The 22,663-nt window shown below is 55.7% G+C and overlaps 2 protein-coding genes across 3 annotated transcripts in view; one reads left to right on the top strand and one right to left on the bottom strand.

The window, feature by feature from the left end:
• RALGDS (ral guanine nucleotide dissociation stimulator) overlaps positions 1-20,787 on the bottom strand; it is a 61,703-nt gene extending 40,916 nt beyond the window's left edge. Inside the window, exon 1 of one of the 2 annotated variants that reach the window (XM_064469146.1) lies at positions 20,626-20,787. In XM_064469146.1, the coding sequence (XP_064325216.1) occupies positions 20,626-20,643 (18 nt within the window). In that variant the 5' untranslated portion in view covers positions 20,644-20,787. Of the gene's footprint in view, positions 1-4,869; positions 4,981-20,625 lie in introns of those variants that run through there. The other variant, XM_064469145.1, reaches the window with a different exon arrangement.
• Positions 1-22,663, top strand: part of RPL7A (ribosomal protein L7a) — a 131,238-nt gene that overhangs the window by 53,407 nt on the left and 55,168 nt on the right. The window lies entirely within an intron of this gene.

The raw sequence follows: 22,663 nt of genomic DNA, 5'->3' as shown, positions 1-22,663 counted from the left end.
GAGAAAAAATAATATTAGAGGAATAAATTAGCATGTGAAATGTAATTTAACTAATTAGCCCCACTGGAGTGGAAAATATTTGCGAACCACTTTGAAGTCAAACCTACACAGAGGAGAAAGGAAGGAGGTGAAGAGAGGGAGACCGCTAGGACAGGCTCCGGAGGATGCCAGTGCCTGAGCAGGACACTGAGAAATTCACCTGATCATTTCTCTTTTCACTCTGTAGAGCTGCATTAAGCGTCCAGCTCGGACACAGCTCTGCGGGAGGAGACCAAAGGCTGTGCCACACTCCCTTCTGACTTGCTGTTTACTGGACATTGTGACAAGGGGATATTTCCCAGTGACCTTCGCTGTGACACGGGGCTGGGTCAGCTGCATGGCATTAGCCTGGGATACCCTGGGATGCACGACCATGAGCAGACCCAGCCACCCGGCAGGAGGGATGCATTGGGACTGTGTGAGGTGGGCCCGGGCGGCAGCACCCCCCCGCCGCGGGACATCGGCTCACTGGTCCCTCCCAGCCCCACGGGCTCCCACTCGCAGGGAGCGGATATTGCCAATTAAGCTGACAAAACAGCGTGCCGTAAAGCCCCATCATATTAGGAAACTGCCCAAGATGCCACAAAAAGCCGTTATATCACTTGCAACAGTCCATTCATTGATTTCCCCATTTCCCAGATATAGAAACTGTTGCTCTTTTATTAGCAAAGCTTTGGAAATCCCTACTCGTAATAGCAAAGAGGCACCCTGGGAAATTTTGCAACTGCTGTGGCTGAATTATGAAAGGGAGGGATTGACAGCCCCATCGAAAGCTAGCAAGGGAGACCGAGACGAGAGCTTCCTCTGCCCAGCATGAACCACCATGCTGGGGGTAGCCGGCGGGGGTTGTTCCCTTTCCAGCTGACCACCCAGTGAACATGGGCCCGAGCAGCCCACATCTCTCCACCACCTCCAACAGCCTATGGACGGCTGGTGAAACACTCCCCAAAGGAGCCCCGCTCCATGCTGGGGCAGAGCGGTTTTCCTGAAAAACAGGAGTATGATATGTTGACCCAACAGAGCTGCTGCCCCAGGGGAATGGGCTTGAGCCAGGGGCTCATGCCTTGGGCGGGATGCCCCAATCCAGGTGTTGCCTGGCTCCTTTGGTCCTTTTTGAGGCCAAAGCCCTGCTTCCCTGGGAACCCAGCCTGCAAGGGGTCAGTTGTGTGTTCAAGGACTGGATTTGCAGCACAAGGAAAGCCCATTTTTAAGCCAGGCCTTCCCGCAGCTATGGTCTAACTAATGATGGAAACTGAAATACAGGATCCTGCAGAACAGCTCAGCTGAGGTTATTTCCACACTGTGCCTTGCATGTGCGGGAGATCCAGGCCAGAAGGATGGCAGGATCTTTCCCCTGGGGAGGGTAGAGACCTAACAGCAACCCGAGTGCGCCAGGTCTCAGCAGGAGCACACACAACACTGACTGATGCTCCCAGGTGCCAACAGGAATCAGGGGCACAGCAAAGCACAGCTCTGCTCCCATACCTTTTGGCTTTGCCCTGCACCTCCTGCCCTGGTCTCTGATGCCACTGCACCCTCCTCCTCCCCCTGCAACACCCCCATTCCTCATGGTCACATCCCAGCTCCTCCACCTCTCCCTCTGCCACTCTGCCCCTTTGCTGCCATAGGAGCCTGCACAGCAACTCCCACTCAGGGGGATGGAAAATACTTGTCTGACTCCTCACCCACAAAACCAAACAGGGTCCTGATTAGAGGAAGGTTTCTGAGCACTCTGGGAGCATGGCTGGCTCTGACACGGAGCACGGCACACAAGCACGTGGCAGCACAGAGCACCACTCCTCTGGCGGTGGTACGAGCCATGGGGAGGGCAGGGAGGGCTCTCTGCAGGGGCTGCACAGTGTTTTGGGAAGCGGGGAACTCGCTGATGGGGCAGGATGCTCCTTTTGCAGAGGGCAGGGAGGGCTGCAAAGTGCCACCCCAACTGCACTGATACACCTGCCACCCCAGAGCACCTTTGCAAAGAGCAGCGGGGCTCGGGGCACGTGGGTGATGCAGCCAAGACCCGCGGTGCTGGGAAAACCTCCAACTCCCTTCCCATGAGGGTGATTTGTTTTACCCTCTCCCATCCCTGCCTCCTGTAGACCTGCTCGAGTGCTCCTACACTTGCAACAGGTCAGGAAGGCAGCGCTGGGCCAGGGCCAGCCCACTGCGGTGCAGGCAGGGTTCGACCGCTGGTTAGCGCATTCCCTGGTTGAATCAATTTCTGGACCCCCATCTCTTACTAGAGCTTCCTTTTGGTTGGTGCCAGCGTTCAAAAGTCCGCATGTAACATGGCTCCTAAAGTTTTCCCAGCCTGCTTGTTCCATCTCCAAGAAGAAAGGCAATTCACGAGCCTGGAAGTCCTGAAATAGAGGGGGAAATGCCAACACAGCTCCCTCCACCATGCCCACGCAGACTAGCAGAGGCAACGGCAGGGAGATGAGCAGGTACCTGCACGCGGGTGGGTGTGAGACACCAAACCCTGCCTGGCTGGGGGAAGTCTCAGCTGTGAAAGAGGAGTTTCCCCACTGCTCCACAGACAGAAATGCCACTCGGGATTTCCCCGCTGGCATTTCCCCACCGGCCCGTGCTTTGCAGCACAGGGACATGCCAGCTCTGCAGGGGTGCAGGAGCTGCTACGCCCCCACTTTCCAGGAATGGAAAACGGAACAAGCATTCTCAGCCTCGAAGCAGCGGTATGTGAGCACAGAGAGGCAGAGCGGTCCCTAATCTGCCTCCTGCTCACGGGTGCTGCCAGCCAATGCTTGCCCCTGGGGATTTCATCCTGCTCTGCCCAGTGCAGGAGAGGGCAGGGGATGAAAGCACCAGCGGAGCCCTGAGCTGGGATAGGCGACCAGGTCCGGGAAACACACAGCACGTGCAGAGCCTCAGTTTAAGTGGAAATGGGGACCTCCTGGCAGTCTGAGTTCCCACAGGAGTACTAACCCCTTCTGTCCTACACAATGGAGTTAACGTCCGAGCAGTGACCCCAGGGCTGGGGACACCCAGATGTGCCAGATTACTGACCAGTGCCCCACCACGACACAGCTCCCGGGACTGGATGTGAGCCACCAGTTGCCAAAGGGTTAGTGAGAATTGTTAAAAACCCAACCAACCAAACAAAAACCCCTCTAACACAGTGCACAACACCTTTAGAAGTGATTTTTCTTTTCTGCAATAAAACCTGGGATAAGATTAGGAAGCAGAGATCACTTCCAAGCAACCCAGGCCAGGGCATCCCTGGCGCCCCATCCCCGTCCCAGCCGCTGCTCAGGTGAGCACAGGTCTCCAGCTCAGGCTTCCCCTCTGCAGGGAGGGAAGCCTCCACCTGTGTCGGGCAAACCCTGAGGATCCCCTGCGCTGCACCATGGGCTGCAGGGAAATCCAGCACCAGATTGCACTACTGAGCAGGAATGGATATCGCGTAGTGTAAGCCTTGAGAAATCTGCTGCTTGAATATCAAGCTAAATGAGAATAAAGCATCCAGCTGCTGGTTCACCTACTTCATCCCATGCTCCAGCCACCTCCCAACGCTCAGCTGCTCTCCCTCTCCTTCCCATGCATGCTGCAGGAGGCACCTGCACTTTCGGGGTGCGTTTCCCACCCCCGGCACACCCTGCCAGCTCTGCAGTGGCCGTCACAGGTGTCCTCATCAGTGCAGCAACACAGTAGATCCTGGCAAAGCCCTGGGGTGTTTCTAAATATAGGAAGCTCCTTGCAAGTCCCTTGTGCCTGCAGACACACTCGCAGGCTGCTGAGCTGGGGCCGGGGCTTCCCGCCCCTGCCGAGATCCAACACATCACCCTGCAGGAAAGTCCTCCCTCCTCCAAAGGAAGCAGGCTCATTTCTGTACTGTCATTTCACCTCTTTAAACACATACATAATATAGAAGACAAGGTAACATTAACCAGGACATATCATTTGTCATCAAGAAAATCCAGATTTAAGGCTCCTGCAGCGACAATACAAACACTGAACCCACACAGCAAGAACATGGGCTTTCCCTGCTCCAAAAATCAAAGGAACTTTTGCCTCAAATTTTAACAGCACCTGGATCACACCCAAAACCCTTTACACAGGCAGGACACCGACTGCTCGCCACCCACCAGCTCTGGAAGGCATTGCCCCTATTTCGGGTTCTCCAGCAGCTTTATCACAGGGTCCCTTCTTGCACAGTCAGATTCGTGGTGTATTTCTGTGAGGGGCAGAGTTAAGATGACAAGAGGAGCCCTCGCCAGGAAGCCCCTCACCTGAGCACATCAGGAAACCTTCATCTCAGTGCTGCAACCGATGCCAATTTTTGCATCGTGGACCAAACCCTGCACTTGGTTGCAGCTGCAGCACAGCAGCAGAGCGAGAGGCAGGACCGGTGCCCGCACAGATGGCAAGACTGGGCAGGGCAGTCGCCAAGGTGTGTGGAGGCAGAGTTGAGCTCTGCAGCCGATCGCTGCCTCCCAGGTTTTCACATCCGTCAGCCACCCCAGGGCAGCAGAGCCAGGACACACACAGCAAACACTCCCTTTTGCACTGAGCGACAACACAAGTCTTTTTCCACATAGAAAGGCTTCCCCTCCCTCCCAAACTCCTCCTTTCGTTTTGGTGCCCTGGATTTGGCAAGTGCAAGACATGGTCTGCCTCAAAATACACCACTTCAGAGAGGAAACAGTCATGTCTGGAGGCGGTGCCAGCTTTTGGCATCTTTAACTTCGCCAGTAGTTCACCACCCCCAGATAGCGCCAGGGTGAGGTCACGGCACCTCTCTGCCCCTTGCACACTCACCCCATCCCTGGAGCCGAAAACGGGCTGGCAGCTCGCTTGCCTTCTACTTACATCATCATCCTGCACGCTCAGGGGGATATCCAACATGCACATCTGCACAGGCTGCACCAGAGCCTTCTGCACGTTGAACAAAGGTTTTGCCTCCATCTTCCCGGGGATGGAGGGGCTGCTCATTCTTCTCTCTCTCCTCCGCCGCTCCTCTTCCAGGAGCAGTCCAGCCCAGGCAGCGGAATGGATTGGAGATCTCTCCCTGCTCAATTTTGTCAGCACATCTTGCCAACAGCTGCTGCTTCTGCCGCTCTAAGAGGTCTTATTTCCTTCCTTGCAAATCAAAGAGCTGCGAGGAGCTGCACCAAGAGGCTGTGTGTGCGCGTGTGTGAGCAAGTGCGCCTGTGTGCGTGCGTGTGTGTAGCCGGTGATGTTCCTGAGGTCGGTGAAGCAGCCCTTTGCAAGCATGCCACGGCACGCTGCCTTCCCCCAGCCTCTCCTTTCTTTCAGGGCAATCTCAGTGCTGGCTCTGGCTGCTGCTTTGCACTGGCGTGAGGTTTTCAGCCTCATCTACATGCATGGCACTCGCAAACCCCACGCATTGTCTCAGAGACACAACAGGTCCTGCCTGCTGTTGCTTTCTGATTATGATCAAACTGTGTCTGCAGCAGCTACAGCATTTCCCTCTGGCTGTTATGGCAGGGAAGCAAGCAGAGCTGGAAGAATGAGAGGGTGTGAGACAGAGAGCATGAATGATCCGAGCCGGAGCCTCCCCTTTTCTTTCCTTCTCTTCTTCCATCCCTGCTTTCCATTGTCCAAGGCAGTTTCAGCTCAATGCCTTCCTGTACTCCAAGGACCACAGCAAGGCTTAAATAATTCACATCCAGAGTGTGCTTGGGAACCTTATGGCACTGAAAATGCCACGTGGCACCAAAAAGACAGTGAATATCTGCAATCATTTTGCTTGCAGGTCAATTCTGCGTGGAAAGTTTTGCCCAGGTGAGCATGGCACTGGCTGCCTTTTCTACCAGACAGAGCCCTGTGCCTCCAAAATGGAATTTTGCTAAAGGGACTATGGCATAAAATGGGATGGTTTTGCTACAAAGAGCGTTTTCCTGCAGAATTTGTACCAACAGCATCAGTAGGATGAGAGAGTCGGCATGGAGCAACATGTGTGTCACCTGCACACATGGATCGCACAGATGTTATTCATCTCACAAATAAGAGTAAACCTGAGGCCAAGTCCATGGGCTATCTTCTCACCTTCATCAGCTGCAGACACCAGGCTTAATACCTGGGGGAAACACCCAGCGTGTCTCTCACCAGGGAGGGCAGCAGTAGAGAAGCAGTTGGGTGGGTTCATCAAGTTGCACCCGGCGAGGGGAGTCACTGGGGCCAGCAAAGTGCCCAACAGAGAGGCCAAGTCAGTAAAAAGTCCCCATTGCCCCCAAAACAAACAGGCATTTATGTCCTTACAGCTGCCTTTCTTGCTGGGCCCAACGGGGACAACAGACCCTGCTCCAGGCAGGCATTTCTGGGTGGTTTCCCATGGCTGCAGGCAGCAGTGGGTCCCGCTGCGGGGCTGCCCCTCACTGCAGGCAGGGCAAAGGTCTGGGACAGTGCAGCCCTGTCCCGGCTTTCCCAAACCCAGCTGCTGCCCGAGGCCACAGGCCTGGCTCACAGCACGCCTGGGTTTCAGAGCAGCGCTGAGGAGCCCTGCTGAGCCGGGCATTCCTGCAGCGTTAGGTAAGCTGGGCTTGGCGAGTCCCGCTTAGCGCCCAGCCAGCGCCGGCCCCGTTCCCTCCTGGCCTTCCCGGCTGGGCTGAGTCATTGGCAAAGGAGCCAGAGGCAGCCAAGCCGCCGGGGTTAGACGGGTCTCACACACACAGACCCTTCGTGCTGCTCGCAGTCGGAGCTGGGCGCCTTCCCAACACGCTGGACCAGAGCGTGGGACTGCAGTGGGGTCCAGCCCCTCGTTCATGTGAGAAAAGGGTGAGAAAACCAGTGCTTACATGCTGCAGGAATGGGAGTTAATGGACAAGCCTGGAACAAGACCAGATAGGGATAAACCCATCATAAATAAGTTTTAACTAGAAATTAGACAGAAGTTTCAACCACCATATGGCCAAGATGAGCAGCAACATGGGATGCAGAGGCCAGCTCTGCAGCAGCCCCAGAAACGTCCTCACTGGGGAGGAGAGATGGGAGATCACAGCTACAGCGCATAGACTAAGTGGTTTTCCAGGGCCACCTCCCAGCTTCTGGCTGGCAGCATTTTGCCAACTGTCCGGCTCTTTTCATGGCAGAGAGGTAGTGTCACAGCCCTGGCATGGCCCGGCACTGCACCTCGACGTACCTGATGTCCTGGTGACGTGCACTCCCACGGGGGACAGCCCCATGTTTCACACTGCCATCACCAGCGATGAAACGTGCCCCCAGCACGGGCAGTACCCACAGCTCTGGTTCCAGGAAAGGTGACTCAAACCTGTGCTTCAGCCCCAGCTCAGGTTACTCACCTCCCCACAACAACAGGTCAGCAGAGTACGGCTCTCCAATAACAACTTTCCAGTAACAAGCTGGGCTTGGCCAGCTGGGATTACACCTTCCGACGGGCCTAAGTGGCTGCACCAACATCCTGAGGAGGACACAGCTTTCACACTCAAGTGCCTAATGTCTCCAAGGGCTATCATTCCCAGGAACCCACTTATCATCCTGCTCAGCAGCTAATCTTTCCCATGGGAACCCGAGTCTTGGCAAAGGTGGTGCAGAGGTGTAGGAGGATGGATTTCACCCATCATCTGTTGGTGCCTGGGTCTATAGGTCTCCTCCAGACCTCACAGTAGCAGCAAAGGAGAGACAACAGAGGTTGCTACCCGAGAGCACACACTTTTGGTAGGGGCTCACTCTGCTCTGCTGCTCCCCAGAGCCCAGCAGCCTCCCACCAGGCAGCAGTAAAGATGCCAAAGGGACAACTCTCCCAGAAGCGGGAGAGTCACAAACCACACAGGCAGACTATGAAAGAAAGCAAAGCTACATGTGCAGAGTCCCAGGAGAGGTGCCAAGCACAGCAGCAGAGGTTGGACAAAAGAACAGCCACTCCAGAGAAGAGTCTCAAACCAACAGCAACAGGACACAATGGACTGGGGCTGATGGGACTGGAAGGCTTTGGCCAGAGGTAACCAGCAGATGTTATGGACATTCACAGTCCCAGAGACAGCATCTTTCCCTCCTCACCAGGGGCCAGCTTGTGCACATCCACCCATTAGTCTCCCTGGACACCCACATAAGTCACTGAGGAACATAACAGTCCTTCAACAGAAAGTGGCGAAGTGGTTTTTGAACAATTTCCCATTGGGAGATTTTTCAGCAGAAGTACAAGGCAAAGATTCCACCGGAATCAAACCAGCCCAGACAGGACGATCCTATGCAGATTTTTGAACGACAGCCTCATCCTACTCCTCCTCCAGTCTGGCTGGCACAAGTGGAAACGGTGCTACAATCCCCAATCCTCTGGCAACAGCAGCCAAGCACCTTAAACAAACCACTGCATCGGTACCAGAAAAGCCGCCCGCACAAGCACAGGACCAGCTCACTGCTGGAGCCCAGCGGTGGCGTGTGCCAGCCCAAGGAATGGGGAAGCCCTGCGAGGGGTGGAGGAGAAATCCCCTCCTTGATCACCTTACCCCAGTGACCACTTCTGGCAGACAGGGAAGTCCCAGCACAGCCACTAATTTTTCCCCATTTCATTTTGCACTGGGGCTTTATTGTTTCCTGCAGATCCAGCTGAGCAGATAAAGCCCATCATGAGACCTCACTGCTTAGCAACCATTACTGGAAAAACACTGTTTTCCAGTAACAGTCTTGGCAGAAACAGAGCAACTGCAGGGCAAATAAACTGCGATCCCTACACTGGATACATCCTGCTCACAACTGCTCTGCTGCTGCCCCAGGGAGAGACCAAGTGCTGCACCGGGAAGCGCATCCATTCCTTAAGGTCTGAACAGCCTCTGCTACCCTGAAAGGACATCGTTTCAGGCACACCATGATGGACCACAACTGAATCTCTGCAAAGGTGGATGCGGGTTTTGGTGACAAACTCATGCACAGGAGGATCTTAGCACCCAGCATAGCTGCAATGGTGTAAACATTCAGAACACTTCAAGAACCGGTGACCAACCTCTCTCAACACACTGGTTGTCCCTACACCAAGTGACTTATGAGGACAAAGGCCACCTAAGGAAGGCTGACTCCAATGCTTGATACAGTCAAGCATCAATAGACTTCCACAACCATTAAAGAAATTCCACAAAAATAACAATGGCGAGTTTGTTTTTCAAGGGAAATTGCAACTCCGTGTATTGTCCACAAGCCCAAACATCACTGCATCCTGCACATGCACGAGACTGCTGTACTCGAGAGAAGTGACACAAAACCGGCTCGTTTATTTTCACTGTGCAAGGCTGATGGAAAGGCAAAGAGGAAACAAAGCAGCATGACGAGTGAAAGGCAAATGGAAAATCCCAACAGCTCTTCCCCTTTTAAACTTATCAGTAATAGAAAGAGGAAATCTGCTTTCGGAAACACAGAAATCCCAACCTGATAGCATCCCTCTGAAGAAATCTGGCATTTACAAAAAGCCTATGGGTAGATTTAGAGAGGCAGATATAGGGGCAGACATGAAGGTGAATGCCTAGCGGGACTTCCAGGAGACGATGAGCAGGTAGGATACCTATTTCTCGGTGAAAATCTGTCTAAGCTCATGGATGCCTCTGTATATCCCATTTGAAATCCGTCTGTCTCATCCAAACGAGTTATGAGGACAAATCCCATTGATCTGTATCTGCACCCTTGTTTTAGGCATTTATTTGAAGAAGCCGCCCTCGTTCCCTCAAGCTAGTCTTGACAGAGGCCACAGCCCATGCCGCACCTCATGCCTCTGGAAAGCCTGTTTGGCATTCAGCATCCTGAGCTGAATAAATTCCTGTGCTCCCCAGAATAGATACATATGCAAAATTAATTTGCAATCAAGCCCGCATGAAGCGTGAGGAGGCCTTTTTAATAGGTGCAGGGCAGCAATTACCAATGCAATGTGAAAGCCAACAAGCATTAAAGGACGGGTGGAGGAAAACCAAGTAGTTTTCTTGGGATTCCTCCACGGATTTGCCACTTGAGGGATTTAAATTTTCACATTCCCTGGGGGCTGCGAGTTCACCCTGGGAGCCATTGTGTCCCTGTGGGGAGGGGATGGAGATGCTTCCCCACGGCCTCCCCCCTGTGGTCCTGTGATGCAGCCATGCTGGACCAGTCTCCATGGAGACGGTCACTGCAGCAACGGGAGACCAGAGGTGCAGCTCATGGGGCTGCGAGAGGATGCAAATCAGGCCAAGGACCACCTCTTCCCCATAGGAAAGGGACGGTCAGGTATCCAAACACCTCCTTTCTGCTTCTGAGACTGTTTCCCTGCATCAGCATGATAGAAGGGTTCTGCTGCTTGTGATTCAGCTGCCTCGTCCCATGCTGAAAGCGCTTTATCCTGTTGAAATCAGTCCCATGGGAGCTGGTAATATTGAGCTGTCACGGTGGGTACAGCATCAGGAGGGAGCCGAGCTCAAGGCTGTCATGGCAACAGTTTATTGAGTTTCCATAACCACCCTCTCCCTGGAGATCAGGATGGAGCCCAGGCCTGGGCACTAATGCAGCAGCCCCCAGGGGCACATGGTTGGGGAGCCCAGGGTAGGCAGAGCTGCTCAGGGAGGGGTACCTGCTGCTCCAGCCACGATGCACGACTGCCCGTGCACCGGGTGAAAGAAGGAGCTCATCCCTGGGCAGATGTCACAGAGCAGCTCCCCACTCCCTCCTGCCCCAAGTGGCACCAGCACCCTGTACCGCCACAGTGCAGGAGGGCGAGGAGGAGGACAGTCGCCACATACCTCCCCGCAGTTCATAGCTGTCCTCCCCTCCCCTCATTCACCCCAAAACTAATCTCAGTTTTCCACTAGGTTGAGCTTTTAATGACATCTCCCTTGTCTCCCCACCCCACGTGCACCACACTATGCTGCCAGAAGGATCTAGGCGCAGCTCTAATGCAGGGAAATCCCTAGCACAGGGCCTGCACGTGTTTGGTGCGTATATTGCTGGGATGACTGTATTCATGCATGGGTGCCCAACTTCCCAGGCTGGGCATACACGACAGGCTTAGGAGCTGGGGGCTGCAGAGGTGCTACTTTGGGAGGATGCCACAAACTGCCACGTGCCCATCACAGCTGTTTTCTGCCAGTTCCAAACATGAGCAAAATCCCCATCATCTCTCAAAACATCTTCCCCTCGGGGGAGCCCACAGCACGCCACCATTAAGAAAGACTGGGGCCAATAATTAGCTCCCAAATGTCAGCACCCCCAGCTCCTCTAGGGCAGCTCCAGACCATGCCCTGGCAGCGCAGCCAGCCGTCTCGCTGGGACTCGGGCAGGCACAGGGCAAGGCATGGCAGAGCTCAGCTGTCCCCACGCCGACCTGGCAGCACGACCAGATGCTTCCTACTACAAACAAAATCTTTGCTGGAGAAGAGAGAGGTGCAGGGGGAAACAGAGAGCTGGGGGTACCAGCAAGCCATGACAATCTCCGCCGTTACCAATTATAATTTCTCTGCAAGGGTTTATTCCACCTGCCAAGCAGGCCAGAGCAGCAGCCGTCTGCGGTGAGAGACCAAGCTGGTAGCAAGGCCAGGGCATCTCTCCAGGCACATGGCAGTATGCAACCAGGCCTGCCTGCAAGCAGGGGGCACGCAGACGTGATGTATAGCATCGCCACCTGGAGCACTCACCAGAGGCAGAGTATCCGCTAATTCACCCATTCGGCTGAGCCTCCAGCACTGGGCAGGGTTGTTCCCTTCGGCGTGTTTTCCAGGGCTTAGCTGAAGTTTACACAAAACCGAAGGAGAAGGTTCCTGTACCCCCAACCCTGGAGCCTGCCCTCGCCCACAGGACATCGTGCTGTGGAGTCTAAAGCCATCACAGCATCTCAGCATACTTTACCCTACACAACACATGGCCAAGAGGTTATCTGCAGATCCACATCACTGCTCCTGTCACTTGGCAGAGATTGAACTGTACACTCACCGAGATAAGAGAAAGAGACACAGCTGTGGCAGCTCAGAGGTTTGGCTTAGTGCATAGGGCTGGAAAGACTCTCCCCATCCTCCCCCTCCATGCTTGCTTTGCAGGCTACAGTCTAAAGAAGTTTCCACCACGTGCAGTCCCCTCTCCGCCAGCCTGTGTTAGCCAGGGGAATGGGAAACTCTTGTTGCACGGCCACATTCCTGAAGCAGGTTGACTTTCCTGGAAGTTTCTTTCAGGGCTCCTGTTCAGCCGCTCCCCACCCTCCTGTTATGACAGTGAAGGGTTTGACATGGCTTCCTCGGCTGCAAGGGGCGCCGGAGCCTTTTGCAGACCTCTCCCAAGAGGCACGGCCCAGGATCCAAGAGGGATCGGCATTTCAGCCTGGACCCCACCTCGCAGCAGGGCAAAGGGGGCAAGGATGCAGTAGGGCGGGACTGACCAAACCCCAAGGCTGTCAGCTTTGGTGGACACAGTCCAGGGAGAGCAGAGAGGCCCTTCCCTGACCTCCCCGAGCGCTGCAGCTTGACCTCAGCTCTCCCAGGCCTGGCCCCAGCGCGGCGAAGACGTGCAGCCTGCCACGGGCTGTGAGCCCGCTGCGTTTTGGGCATGGCAGGTTGTGAGCTCAGTTTGCATTGCACATATTAATGAACCATCCTACCAACCTGCTGTCTCCAGACACTTTCTTACAGCAGAGAGGAGGGCAAAGCCCCCCCAGCCATTGCAGAGCAATGCCTGCCCTCAGCTTTTAGGCCAAGCCTCCGCTTTTGGCTGGAGAAAGGGAAAACGCCTGGGTTTCCTGCACCAGCCCAGCAGCAGGCACCGGAGCTAGGGAACACCAGCTTTGGGACACGCAGCCGGTGCCAACAGGACTGTGTCAGCCTCCTGACTGCCCACGTGGTCGCAGGCACTGCACCGACCAGGACCCCCGCAGCCGGGGAAACACGTGGCCAGTGCTGGCAGACCAAGAGCATCCTCTGCATTTGCAGCAGGCCCCACCAGAGCAGCACACAGCACGGGAGGTGGTCGTCCTCCCTCCAGCACCATACCCATCTCTTGCTGCACAGCCATCTAGTGACTGCGCTGTAAATCGGATGAAACTCAGCCCTAGAGGCCCACCATTGATTTCCGTTGCCTAACGACAGGAAAGCTTTATAATCCTATTAACTAAACACCCTTTCAAGCAGCACTGGGAACAGCGCAAAGGGGAATTGTATAAGCAGTAAGAGCCACACAGTGCAGCATCCAGCTCCGAATTTTGGGTGAATTCCCCAAAAGAGGGGCTGTGACACCCGCAGTGGCAGTTGTGGTGTTGGTGGTGGCCCCCACAAAGGCATGTTGGATCCCACCAAGAAACACATGCTTTGGCTGCAGGTCACTGGCCAGAGTGCAAAGAAGCTAGAAGGCCTTGATAGGAAAATGGTGCCCACACATGCAAACTTGCAGGATCTGGCTCCTGAAATACTGACAAATATAACTGCATTTCAACCTCTTCCTAATTATCACCACCCTGGTAATAATTATAGATCTTTCCCAGCAAAAGATACACTGCTTTGATGAAAATATATAAACATTTCACGGAAGAATGTGAATTTCATTGCAACTTCCTAAGGAGAAAGGAGATATTTCAGGATACTTCTATTTGCAAAACGTTTCAAGATTGCATTCCTCCCCCCTGGTTTGCAACGACAGCTAGTGGCAGGTGGGATCAAGCTTGCAGAGGATGTAAAATCCTAATTTCTCCCCCAGCCCCACGCTGCATTTCCGTATGAGGGTGAGAAGCCTCCACGCGCCGGTGAGCTCTGAGGAAACGCTGCTGAGCCGCTCGCAGGGATGGAGACCAGAGCAGCCGTAGGTACTGTGGCCAGACCTCCCACCAAGTGCCACAGGAGGGGCTGTGCTACCACGCAAGATGCAGATGCCTGGCTGTTGCTTCATCCGACTAAAAGCCCTTTGGGTCCAGAACCCCTCCAAAAGGCATGGTCAGGATATCTGCAGTGGTTAGCCTGAGGAGGAGGGTCTGTGCTGCGGCAGGAGGGAGATAAATGCCTTGCTACCAGTGGAAACGCACCTTCCCCAGACTATGGAAGCATTTATCAGTCATCTCCCCTTCCCTTCCCTTCAATTAGTTATTCACACAGCATTGCAAATTGCCAAGCCTAATATTTTCCACGACGGGTTATGAATGCAGAGACACAGGACAGGCTCTTTGTCAGGGGACACCATGCTGCAGACATCCCCATCAGCGCCACGCGCAGTGACGGAGCAGGAGGCCAGGCACATCTGAACAAAACCTTTCCTTCTGTTAGTGCTCATCCCTCCATGAGCATTGGGGAAGGAGCACATCCAGTTCCCCCAGACTGGGACACGGCTGCGGGGCCACAGGATTTGGCTTGCAAAACCACCACACTGAGCACAGCACTTGCACCAGCCTTGTTATTTTGGCGGCACTGAGGACAGCACAGCCACCAGAAGCGCCTGCCTGTCACCATGGAAATGCTGAACGGGAGGGTTTGAAGCCTGCTGGGACTTTCAACCTCTGCCAAGCAACACAGGGCCCTTAAACAACCATGAGCCCTGAGCATTTGTATGAGGAGACTTGTGCTCCCCTTGCCCTGCCAGGCATGGGGCAGCTAATGTGGGATTTCTCCCAGGGAAAAAGCCACCTGGAGAAAGGACACCCCCCTGCTCCTCCAGGCTCCATGCAGGCAGAGCTCAGCCCCATCCCTCAGCTGCTCCTGCCCTGGACCAGCTGCCCTCTCCCAGGGTTACCCACCAGGTCTGCCCTGCATACAACCCACAGCTCAGGCAGCAGTGGTTTTCCAGGTCTGCACAGCCAATGCTTTTGCACACCTCAGTCACCACTTCCATGGGAAGACTTCTCCATCCCCTCCCAGCAGACCTGACCACTGGCCTTCCTCCTGGGGCTGCCCAACCTCCTTGGAGAGGGGCAAGAAAGCAGCCAAGGGCTGGCCACGTTCCTGTTCCCTGTAATTCAGAGCAGGGCATGCAGCAGCAGCCACCCTGATCGGGACGCTTCCGCCTGCCCTGGACCTTGCCACACCACCCTGGCTGCCCATCGCTGTTTTTCACACCAGTGTTTTTTCCTCCTCCGTGGGGAGGAAAAGAGTCATGACTGCACGGGAGACAGCATCAAGCAGGATGGGCAGGAAACACACGGTGGGAAATCCGCTGCGAGAGGGAGACAGTGGGGCCACAAGAGCAGGGCAGGGCAGCTGCCAAAGATTTCAAAGGGGCCTATGGGCTGCCCTGCGAAATGACCCCAACGTCCCCATCCCATGCCAGCAACCTGCATGGAGCCAAGTGCGCTCCTTCAGCACTGAACATGACCTTTGCAGGGTTTGCTTCCTGCCTTCAGGCCAGGCAGGGCGTTTATAGCAAGGGAGTGGGAAACAGATTGGGACCGCATGGAGGAGGGAAGATGAAAAGGCACAGCGGATGTCCTGAGAAACCTGCGAGAGTGCAAGCCAGACACAGCTTTCAGGGTAGTATCAGCCAGCACGTGCCTTTGGGGAAGCTACGAGCAGGTTCACATGGCCACATCATGAATCCGGGCAGAGCATCGTCTCTAGGCTGTGCCAGCAACCTGCACCCCAGCTGCACATCCCCTTCTCTCATAACGCCAGGACTCCTCTCCCACCGCACAAGTTATCCCTCCTAACAGTGCCAGGCAGCCTACAGCAGCCAGTATCTACACTACACCTCACTCACTTTCTCTCCCCCCTCCTCCCTTTATTTTCCAGACCCTACAGGGAAGCGTAGAGCCTTATCTGGGATGCCTTGACATCGCAAGAGCTCTGGCGCCACATCTAAAGACTCTTTGATTCTCTCCAGATCCTACACAGGAGCAGGACAGACCAAGGGAGTGCTTCTCCACCCTCCCTGAGCTGCAGCAGGCGAGCAACCCACTGGGGCACCGCTGTGCCCCTTCCTTCCCCTCCAGCCCCCTCACTCTGCCTCTTTCCTTCCTTCCTTCCTCCCGTCTTTGAAACCTCTCTCCAGGCAGAGTGGTGAAGGACGTTGTGTTGCAGCTACACCTACTCCAGGGGGCACGTGAGATTCACCAGCCCCAAGCACGAGGGCAGGAGCCTGCAGGGCCATACTGGAGCACAGCTCAGCAAACCCAGGAGCACCAGGGGGTCAAAAACCTTGCAGAGGATGAACTCCTGCTGCGCTCCCAGGCCTCGAGGGAGCGGGAACCCTGTGATCACCCGGCGCGCCACCACCAAGCCACCTTTGACGTCAGCTCATGTCTACAAACATTGTCTTTGACCCAAGGCCAAAACTTGCAATGCAAAAGAAAATCAGTGGAGAAAGCGAATATCCGCAGAGACCGCTCCGAGAGAGCTAGGTTGCAAGGGGTAGCGGGCCAAGGGCAAATGCACAGGCGCAGCCGGGGTGACTTAGGAGCCAAAAGGGCCCCAAGAAATCAAGTAATTTAAAACGCAAATCCCCAAGGAAAACAGATGGGTGAACCCTCACTATGGGTCACACAGGCTGGACCCGGGCAGTCCCAGCAGGGAAACCTCCTAACATCTGGAGGCTCCGCTGCTGCCAGCGGATCGCACGGCAGCTGGGGGCTGGCCCCAGGAAGAGCAAACTGGATATTTGGGAGTCAGCTCAGCCCCCAACAGCTGCCTGCCAGCAGCTGCCACGGCTACTCCTGAGGCCGCTGGGGCAGCAATAGAGCACATTCAGCCACACTGCCCCATGCATGTATTTAAATAATGCTATACCAACACTAGAAGCAGAGATGCAGCAGCATGGAAACAGGCAAGGCACCTCTCCCAGCCACTACTGATGGAAAGGTCACGCGTTTGCCTGTTGTTTACAGAGCACTAGGGAAAGCTGGGGGATGGGTTGACTGGTGACAGTGGGGACAAGCACAAAAGGGAGCTGTGGACCAGGGATTTCTTTCTATAAGAGGGTCACAGTGATTGACATGGCCTTGCCATGGTCTCACAGCAGGCCCGTGGTGGCTTTGGGACTGGACCTCAGGTCTCCAAGGATGGAGCTGGCTCATATTACTCATCACCAAGAGGCCAAACACAGCTCTTCCTTGGTGAGCAAGACGCAAATACCAAGCTCCGCTGAGCAGATCTGCTCCCTGCAGCGGAGCCCAGCTTGGCGCCCGCAACCGCTTTCCAAGAGAGCCCGACTCCTGCCATGCCCCAGCTCCCGTCACCACTGACCCATGCACTGACGAAGGCAAAAATGAAGCCAATAACTCATAGGGAAAACAACAGTGCCATCTGCTGCACAGCCCCACTCGGCCCCGGGAGGCCGGACAGCCCGTGGCCTGCCCACATGAGGCATTTGCACAGGCTTACACAGCTCGCATCAGTCACAACAGCATGCAAAACACATCCCCAGCCAGCACCGAGCCAGGCACAGGGGCAGCAGCAAGCATTACTGCAGCGGGAAGGCAACCCTTGGGCAGTCCTGATGGCCACCCGCAGCCGTTCGGTGGGGGACAGCCTCTGGCTTGCACAGAAGAGCAAAGGACAGCAGGACATGGAGACTGAGCAGAACAAGAGTGTCCCAGAGCCCATTAGTGACCGCAGCGTGTGAAGGAGATGGAGGAGGACACAAGCTCACCTGGCAAACTCAGGCAAACAACCCTTTCCCTCCATCAGCACCCTGCAGGTGAAGCGCATCTTCCAGCCTCTCTACAGGCAAGGGGAGGGAGGAAAAGGCAAACAGCCCCTAACACCAGCTGAGCCTTGGCAAGATAGCTGACACCAACCCAAGCTCTCCTCTGGAGAGAAATCCCAGATTCTGGCACTAGATACCATGCACTCCCACATGTACTTTGCCACCCTGATACCCCAGGGGAGCTCCGGCTAGTGGGGACACCTGGGAGAGCAGGGTCAGCCTAAGGGAGCAGTTTCTCTGCACCTCCCGCCCCGGCAGCTGGGGGTAATTGCCAATTAGCCACCCCTGCTCCACAAGTGATCCTGGTCTGGTGGCAGGTGAAGCACTGTCTCTGCATGCACCACCTGGAAAGCATGCTGGCATCCTCCATGAGACATGTGTTGCTATAGCAATGGGAAAGGTATCAGAAGCAAAACCAGCATTGACGGATAGCGTAGATTGCTTTTAAGATTACCCCTGCTTCTCAAGGTCCAGTAGCCAGGCACCACGTAAGGGACGGCACAGTGAAAACACTGCGAGGAACTGAAAAACACAATCCCAAAGATGCCCAGAATAAAGAGAGTCCTGAAAAGCCCCTCCTTTCCTCATATAACGAGCCATCTCCAAGCAAACTGACCCCAAAGAAGATAAACTGCCCTGAGCTACAGGATGTGGAATCAATCATTACAGTATCCTTGACCAGAGATTTATTCTGGAGCCTGCAGCAGTCGCTGCATCCTCTGTTCACATCTGATCAGCCCTATCTGCAGGCACATACACACATGCGTGAGTGGGAGCTCCAGATGGAGCAGCTGAAGCATGCTGAGGAGGGGCTTTGCATCTCTCCACCCGCGCCCTCCCAGACCTTGCTGCCGGCTGGACTCTCGCTTGCTGTCACTTGTTGCCAGCGCACCCTCCTACCTGCAGCAGAGCACCACCGAGTTAATTCCTAGCCACTGGAGCCATTTCAGACACAACCCCCTTTCTCTGCCTCAGAGCAGATGACGGAGAGAGACAGAAACAAATTCAGCTCCAGCCTCGCTTGCCTGCACTCAGGCTCTCCGTGTCCTGCCCTCAGCCAGCCCCAAGACTGTTTGTCCGCCATCTGCTCCCTTCTCCAGCCCAAATGGCCAGTAAGGGAGAGAGGGGACGAGTCTGCAGCTCCAGGAGCTTGGTTCGGGATGGAAGCCACCTTCTGACCCAGCTCACATCCAGGTTTCAGTCTTAAAGGCTGAAATTCACCCTTGCACATGAACCTTTGCTTTTACGTGTCATGACACCCTGAACAACACACCTGCGGCAATTAGATCAGGGATGAAAAAAAGTCTCCTTGTTTGCTCAGCTTATTTACTTTGCAGCACTCAGTTTTCCCAGTTGTTTGTGTGGGTCTTTCCCTTAGCAACCAGGGTGAGCAACGTTTACGAGGCATGAAAAATGTAGTTGTACAGCCATAAGAACTGGCCGGGTGCGGCTGTGGGTGCAGCTGGAAATTCCTCTTAACTGGTAGTCACAAGTGACGGAACTTCGATTAATTGCACCCCTTAAACTGGGGTTAAAGTGGCTCATCCTCTTCAAGCAGGACATACAGGAGGAATCAGGACTTCTAGCCTGTGATCTCCATCATACCACCCACCACACAAGATCCTAGGCTTGTAACAAATACCTCTACGTGCCTCGGTTTACCCATCTATAAAATGGGGGTAAGTATAAGAAGTGATAGGAAGGCTGAAGTTGAGATCTTAATACACAGCACTCCATAGCAATGCAACGTGTGTTCCCCAAAGTGGAAGGGAGCCTGAGCTCTGGACATCTTTTTCTAGGCAGCTTTACACCTATACTTTTCTGTGCTTCTCAGCAAGATTATTCTCCTCAGCCACGGTGACAGAGTACTCTTGTTCTCGACCCTTGGCAGGGTCAGGATCCAAACCCTGGTTCTGTGGTTGCTGATCCTCTTTTCCAAAGAGACGTGCCACAATCCAGCACGCGTGCATGCTGGCACTAGCTCCTGCCTCACACACTTACGCCCTAACAGAGCTAATTTAGCTTTTGTTTATAGGGCTGGATCAAGGCAAATGAGACCCAAACCAAATGGACCCACGGGGTGCAGGAGGTGGCTCTGGTATGCACGTTTTCCAGTCCAAAAATGGATCCCAGCCCACTTTTCCACCACAGCATCAGCCCTTCCCTTTACTCATTCTTGGGCACCCAAGAGCCATTGCTGCCCACTTACCCTCCCACCACCCCCGAAGGGCAGCAGCACAGACCCCCTCCTTCCCTTCCCAGGGTTGGGAGGGGAACAGGAGAAGGGGAATAGAAAGTATAAAGTCAGGGGGGCATCGGGACCAAACAGAGCCACACTCTGATGAGACCCCCACATGTCATGCCTTTGCTTCACCCTCCCCTGCCCCAAAAGCACCAGTGGGTTTGTGAGCATAGAGCTTTTCTCCAGCTTGGCTCAATTTAGCTTCGTTTAGCCTTGTAAACACACCAGGCAGAGACAAGGGACCTCCTGATGCCACTTGGCCTAAGCGCTGCCTGGAGAGCTGCAGCCCTGGCTTGCTGGCACAGCTCAGCAGCTTCGCAGCCTGCCAGCAGCCGCACAGCTCGGCAACGGCTGCAGCATCGCGCTGGCAGCTAGACCCCGTCCCAAACCGTCTTGCTTTCGTTCCCAATCCCTCATCCCCACTTCTACTGGCCGCACTTACCCATTACACGGGTAGAAAGCAAAACAAGATTCTCCGCCCCCGCCCCGCAAGGGCTGCTTCTCCTCTGCAAAAGCTCACGTTGCAGAGCGGGGGTCTGGGTTGCGGGCACACACACTGTCCCCCTACACCAGCAGGCAGCAAGGGACAGGCACCTGCCGCTACGGACCCCCAGGAATTCGCCGACAGAGTCCGCCCGCTGCCCGGCACCGCACACGCATTAGCCACGCGTGGCGGACTCGCGTGGGCGGCCGTGAGCCCCCTCTAGCCGCGGTGCTGAAGGGGACGGAGGACGCCGCGAAAGTGCTCCGGGGAAGACAAAGCCGACGGGCGAAAGGCACCAACTCACCTGAGTGTCGATCATCATCGTGCCCCGCGCATAGCCGCCGCCGGCCGCGCCGGGAGAGCCGCTGGCCGCCGCGCCGGGGCTCGCCGGGGCCGGGCTCGGCTCAGCGCCGCGCCGGCCACGGGGCCCCGCCGCCCCCCGGGAGCCGCCGCCGCCAGCGCGGAGCGCGGCCGCGAGAACCGGGAGAGCGTGGGGCGGCGCCACGCGGGGCGGGGGCGGGGGCGGGGGCGGTGGGAGGGCGGGGGCCGCGCCCGGCTCCGCCCGGCCTGGCGGCGGAGGCTCCGGGAGGGCGCCCGCGGGGGGGTGCGTGGGGGCACCCAGGGACACCCCGCACCCCTGTCCGTGGTTCACGTGAACCGTGGGTGCACCCGCGGGTGCGGGTGTCCGTGGGCGGACGCGGGGGGCACCTGCTCCCGGGGTACCCGCGGGCACTTCTGCAGATGCACCCTTCGCCTGGCGCCCTTAGCACCCCACCTCTGTTTGGCTGTCCCACCACCACCACCCCACCCGAGGAGGTGGGTGCTGTGGGTGCCGCGGGGGGAGCAGGACCCGTGGGAAAGCACTTCGCAGGCCTCGCCGGCGAGTTCGGCGGTGTTTGGCCCAGTGCTGCTGTGCAAGCTATAAATAGGAGAAGAGCTTCAGGGGAGAGAAAGGGGTCATTTGCTGGGCGAGATCCCCCTGCACCCGCTGCTGCCAAGCTCTCCCCTGCGAGCCCGGTGCCCTGCCACGTCAGGATTGTGCCACCAGAGCGCAGACATCCACCCCTGGCTGCCCCAGCTCTGCTCGACCCAACACCTGAAACAGGGGGTCTGGAGGGACCCCAGGAAAAAGCTGCTGGAGCTTTCGGTGCGCAGTCGGTGTGCTGGAGCGTGAGCTGGTGAGGCAGCGGAGGCTGAGCGAGCGGGGTTGCCCTGGAAACAGAGAGGCTGCATGTGAACGGCTCCAGCACCCATAGTTTATATTTATGAGGCCGATGACACGTGCCATCGCAGAGCGGTGTCAGAAGCAGGAGCTGCGTCCACGGCTGAGTGCACCCAGCCAGTGCAACGCTCCTGGGGACCAACGCGCCCACCCAGCACCCACACGAGTGCCACCGCCTCTGACAGCCGCCTGCCCCGGGAGCCACCGCGCGGGAAGAACCAACTTTGCCAGGGTCGCAGTGGGAATTAGCGACACAGCCCACGGCATCTGACCGCCCCGCTCCTCTGCAGCTCTGGGCCAGCAGAACCGGCAGCTCTGGATGGGGAGTGTAGCCAGGAAAGGAGAAGGTGCTGCCAGGCCTCTTAAGGCCTCTCGCTCTGGCACTAGATGCTGCTACGGAGCAACATCATTCTAATTATAGTAACCGTGTCAGTGCTGAACAGTGGGGAAAATAAGTACTTCAAAAGGTCTATGACTATGTAATTTGCTGCTGGCAAAACTCGCTGCAAATAGAACCCAGAATGAAGCACTTTTAAAAAGTAATTTGTACTCATCTGACTTGCTTTAAATTAGCTAAAGGTTCAGCAGGGGGCCGGGGCAATGAGGTGGGCATACAAGCAGTGGAGGTTTCTGGTTAAAACTGCCTTTCAGTTCATATGGCTTTACACTAGTTTTACATGAAACAGCGACATTTGGTGGATCTATGTTTAATCTAAATATAGCCCAAGAAAAGTCAAGTCAGTACAGGATTACTCTTTCACTTGGAGAAAGGAGGGAGTCGGGTAGGCAGGCAGACATTTAAACGTCACTCCTCTGATGCGTTTTGTTAGCAATGCTTCCCTAAACTATTTGATTGTGTGGACCTACGTGTGGAGCAGAGCTGCAGGATTGGGGATTTAGCGTGAGTAAAGTGCAACCCACTCCTGTAAATGCCTTCTCTGGCTCCTGCGGTCCCTGAAGGCGCCTGTCACTGTCACTGCACCTGGAGAGCAGCTGCTGCCCTCTGCATGTTTCACCCCTGGGGATCCCACGGGGACTTGCTGAGGTGAAGCAGAGCAGGGGGGAGAAAATGGTAACCCTGGTGCCTGGAGCTGCCCTTTGAGAATAGAGCAAATCCCTG

This window comes from Phalacrocorax carbo, chromosome 18 (assembly GCF_963921805.1).
Source record: "Phalacrocorax carbo chromosome 18, bPhaCar2.1, whole genome shotgun sequence".
Classification (NCBI taxonomy): Eukaryota; Metazoa; Chordata; class Aves; order Suliformes; family Phalacrocoracidae; genus Phalacrocorax; species Phalacrocorax carbo.
The sequence above is the reverse complement of the archived record's forward strand: the minus strand, read 5'-3'. Positions and strand labels throughout refer to the sequence as shown.